Source organism: Arachis duranensis, chromosome 4 (genome assembly GCF_000817695.3).
Source record: "Arachis duranensis cultivar V14167 chromosome 4, aradu.V14167.gnm2.J7QH, whole genome shotgun sequence".
Taxonomy (NCBI): Eukaryota; Viridiplantae; Streptophyta; class Magnoliopsida; order Fabales; family Fabaceae; genus Arachis; species Arachis duranensis.
This window is the reverse complement of record NC_029775.3, coordinates 68,465,891-68,470,293: the sequence shown is the minus strand read 5'-3', so window position 1 is coordinate 68,470,293 and position 4,403 is coordinate 68,465,891. Positions and strand designations below refer to the sequence as shown.

The 4,403-nt window shown below is 45.8% G+C and overlaps 1 protein-coding gene across 1 annotated transcript; it reads right to left on the bottom strand.

Moving 5' to 3' along the window:
• Window positions 1-1,013: 1,013 nt before the first annotated feature.
• LOC107484727 (uncharacterized) lies at window positions 1,014-3,690 on the bottom strand. The gene is made up of 3 exons (XM_016105269.1): window positions 2,863-3,690; window positions 1,554-2,828; window positions 1,014-1,256 (listed from the first exon to the last, which is right to left on the bottom strand). Exons 1-3 carry the CDS (start codon window positions 3,688-3,690, stop codon window positions 1,014-1,016), a joined length of 2,346 nt encoding a protein of 781 aa, XP_015960755.1.
• Between the last annotated feature and the right edge of the window lie 713 nt (window positions 3,691-4,403).

The following is a 4,403-nucleotide window of genomic DNA, read 5'->3' as shown; positions in this document are numbered from 1 at the left end:
GGGAGGTGATGTTGCGGGGGTTGATAGGGCCCATCAGGGCGGGCATGATGGTGGGTCCCATGGATCTGGTATGGGAGATCCCACGAGTCACACTGATGCTGGGCTTGGTGGTGGAGGTCTTGGAGATTATTTCGTTGGTGTTCCCGGTGATGATCATACCCTTCAGGATAGTACTACATGGGTGAGTCCTGGCTCGATGTTTGGAGACTTACTTGCTAGTGATGGCATTGTGGCCGAGTTCGGTGGACCGCATTTCCTTGATGATATCCAGACCATCATGCAGGAGGATGAGGCTGCAGCCGGACGGGTTCAGACGACGGGGACACAGGCACCGCTGGATGTAGATCTGAATGAGCCTGCCACGGTAGCTCCTGCGCATCCTTTTGCCATGGGTGGGACCCCAGCATCGGCCCAAAGTATTGGATCACACTCAGTTGCCGGCCCCTCGTCATCCAGACCCGTGCATGTTGTGCCTATGACCCCGAGACAGCCAGTTCCTGATGACAGCGACGAGTCGATTGAGGATGAGGAGCCACTTATACGTAGGGGTTACCGGACACGGGTGCCACGCCGTTGCGGCACTGGATCGCACCTATTTAGATGATTCATGGATAGTGGTGTATGTCATGTTGTTATATTTATATTGTGTACCTTGTTGGTTGGTTATCATTGTTATGGTATGTACTTTCTTATTATGTTATTTGATATTATGTTATGTACTTTGATGTTTTGTTATGTCATTTAGTTTGATGTATTCTACTTTTACGTTATGCTTTATATTTTGAAGTGCTTTTATTCGTTATCAGTCATCCCATGATATAATGTTGTTTGTTTTAAATATAAATTTCAATCATTTAAAAGACATTCAGCAGAAATATTTGGTACGAATAACAAGTGTCATTACACATAGGAAACAACTTAGTTCAAGACAAGTGTTAATACATTCACGAATAAAAACAATTCGAAGACAAGTGCTAATACATTAACAAACAAACACAGACATAGCAAATCTCCTACTGATTTCCAGCAATCCCGCTGGGGCCTGCGGCTTGTGGACAACTACGCCTGGTGTGACCTGGCTGCCTGCAGAGGCCACATCTCTTTGGCTGGTTCGGATCTGCTTCATCCATGTTGGTGCGAATTCTTGTGGATCTAGGACGACCCTCCCTCGTACGCCTCATACTCGGATCCGGTATAACGGTAGGCCCGGCATAAGGTGGCCAGAAACCCTCTGGAATGGGAGGTGTAAATCCCATCTGATAGACACCGAAAACGGAACTAAGGCGATATACCTCGTGGACGTAAGGGTGCCATGTAAGCCGTGAATAAGCACAGCATGCCAGTGCGTGCGGACAGGGAAAATGAAGTGCTTGGAAGTATCCACAATCACAAGTCTTAGACCCTAATGAGACCTTGTACGTACTAAGAGAGAATGAACCTGTCAGAGTCGTCTCAGCAACAACCCATCACGATTTATTTTCTGGGGTTCCTTATGAAATATATTGTATATGTTAGTGGTTTGTGCATCTGTTCTAATTATGCGGTTTATGTACTGGCCAGCCTCGTCGTTGCATATCCAGCGTTAGGCGGCAGCAGGAGATGCGTCTTGATGAGAGGTACGTTCCGTACTTGCAGATGGCCGGATTGTACCATCTTCCGTATGTGGCCTTCACCAGCGAGCAAACAGGGAGGTTTCTAACCCCCTTCAGGATTGAGTTGACACATTCCGAAATGTTGGTCGTCATGTGCCCGAATCTCCGACCCCCATCACAGTACTGTGTCCACAACGAGTAATCGATTCGGTTCGCCCAGTCACACATTGCCGGATTCTCAGAGCGCAGAATGTCAAACCAGTAAGCGAACTCCACCTCGGTCTTGGCATATGCGGCGTTAACAAGAAGCCTCCGGGCATCTTTTCCCTTGAACGTCAAGGCAAAGTTTGCTGTAACGTGTCGAATACAGAACGCCCGGTACGCAGCAGGGGGTAACCATCCCCCATCAGGAGCCTCGAGTGCTGCCTTGATGCCGTTATGCCTATCTGAAATAACTAACAGACCCGGCTGAGGTGTCACGTGCTCACGGAGGTGGGAAAGAAAGAAAGACCATGACTCAGCATTCTCACCCTCAACTAGTGCAAATGCCACGGGGAGTATGTTGGAGTTTCCGTCCTGTGCAATCGCGACTAGCAACGTTCCCCCATACTTGCCATATAGATGGGTGCCGTCAATACTCACCAACGGTTTACAATGACGGAATGCCTCGATACAAGGGAGGAAAGTCCAGAACAGCCTATGAAAATAAGCCTGAGACTCGTCATGCTGTCCCCCAGCTCGAATAGGGCAAGTCCTGAGTATTGCTACAGTGCCAGGCATCGTCAGCTGAACTCCTAACTCCCACCGAGGGAGCTCATTGTACGACTCATCCCAGTCCCCATAGATGATGGCAACGGCCTTCTGCTTCGCCATCCATACCCTCCTGTACGTAGGCCTGAACCCAAAGTGTGCGGCCGTGGCATTTTGGAGCACCTTGATGTTCACACCTGCATCAGCCCTAACCATCGGCATAACGAAGGTGGATATGACATGGTAGTCCAGACTCCTATGGTCGCTGGAGATGGAGCTGGCAAGACATGTATGCGGTCCGTTGTATCGCTTCACTTCCCATATACCCTTCCGCTGTCGGAGACTCAACCGAATTAGCCATGTGCACCCATTCCCAAACTCAGAACACTTTCCCACATACCTGCGGTAGTCAGACTCAACGACCTTGTACTGGACCCCTCGGCGGATACTGTACGTCTTCACACTCAACAGCGCCTCATCTTTATCCTGAAATTGTTGGCCAACCTGAAACTCAGCCAACCTGGAACTCGTTCATACCGGCAGACCCCTCGGTATCTCTAGCACCAAATCCTGAGGCCTGCAGAGCATTGTCGTCCTGCCGCATGGCATCCAGGTCCAATGAGGAAAAATGGGGTGGATACTGCTGTGTGCCAGAGCTAGATCCACCGGTAGCCCTCCTTGGAACAGTAGTTCCAACATCATCGCCGCTTTCATCAGCGATCATTTCCGGCTCCACGTCATCGTCATCTGGATCATCAAACAAACCATCACTAACACCAGCCGGTGTGGGACAATGTACCTCGGTGGGAATATGTTCCCCATACCGAACCTCGTCTCCAACATTGCCGCTCAGATCAACGGCAAATGAAGGGGACGCAACAGGCTGCATCGGTGGCTCATACACAGGAGCAGAGGATGAAGCAACAGCAGGTCTCGAGCTCGAGCCGGCAACCGCGGCTATAGTATTGGCATTCCGGTTCGAACCACCCGAGCTAGATACCACATCAACCAACTTTGCCAACAGCTCAGGTGTCCTTACCTCAGGAAACTGCCTACGAGAGAGAAACATAACCTGCAAGTCCTCCTCACTACCGATTGTGAAACAATCAAACTTCACGGTGTCATGGAGCACCGCTGTTGGAATGCGGTAGAAAAACTTCTTGACCCTTTTAACTCCTTCAAGACCAAGCTTCTCCAGCACAGAGCTAACAAGAGCATCGTAGGTGGTTGTTGGCGTCACGATAATACATAGGGGATCTTTATCAGTGAACTTCACGCCGGACCGAGTTTTTCTCTTAATCGACCCTCTGTAATGTACCAGAACTAGGAAACTCTCCTCACTAGCCATCTCCCCTCTTTGTTGAGAGCAACATGACTTCACAGCATATATATACAGCCTTGGCTCGTACTATATATATATAATTCGAATCTATATGTTTCGAATTATGTAGTATCACAAGCTATCCTAGTAATTCGAATTAACTAAATTCGAATTCGTTAAGTGTAATTCGAAACAACTTGTTTCGAATTACTTAATTATGTGTTCTTCATAGTAATTCGAATTAAGTCAATTCGAATTACTTTATTTTGTTGCCTGAGTGTAATTCGAATCATATCAATTCGAATTACATGTAACTATAATTCGAATCATATTGATTCGAATTATATAATAATTCGTCCTGGTTGATTCATGTATGAATTTTTGATTTGGCTGAATTGAGTAATCTTGAGCTCTCCTTGGCTCATTTGGGTTTTTTACCCTTATTTTAAATTAGTATATTGTTATGATATAGATTATCATCAACTATTTTTCCGATTAAAATTATTTAGACAGTACAAATTAAACATGGACGGTGTTGTCTTTCCAAAACTTAAAAAATTAAACTTACATAAATATAGATAAGAAACATAGTTAGAGGTAATATGCACATAATAATAACAAATAGTATTCTCTCTTTTTATATATTACAGTATATAATTAGTGAATATATGAATCATCTCTATATTAAAATAATAATATTGATGAATATTAGTATTAAAATTTTTTATTTATATTTTTTA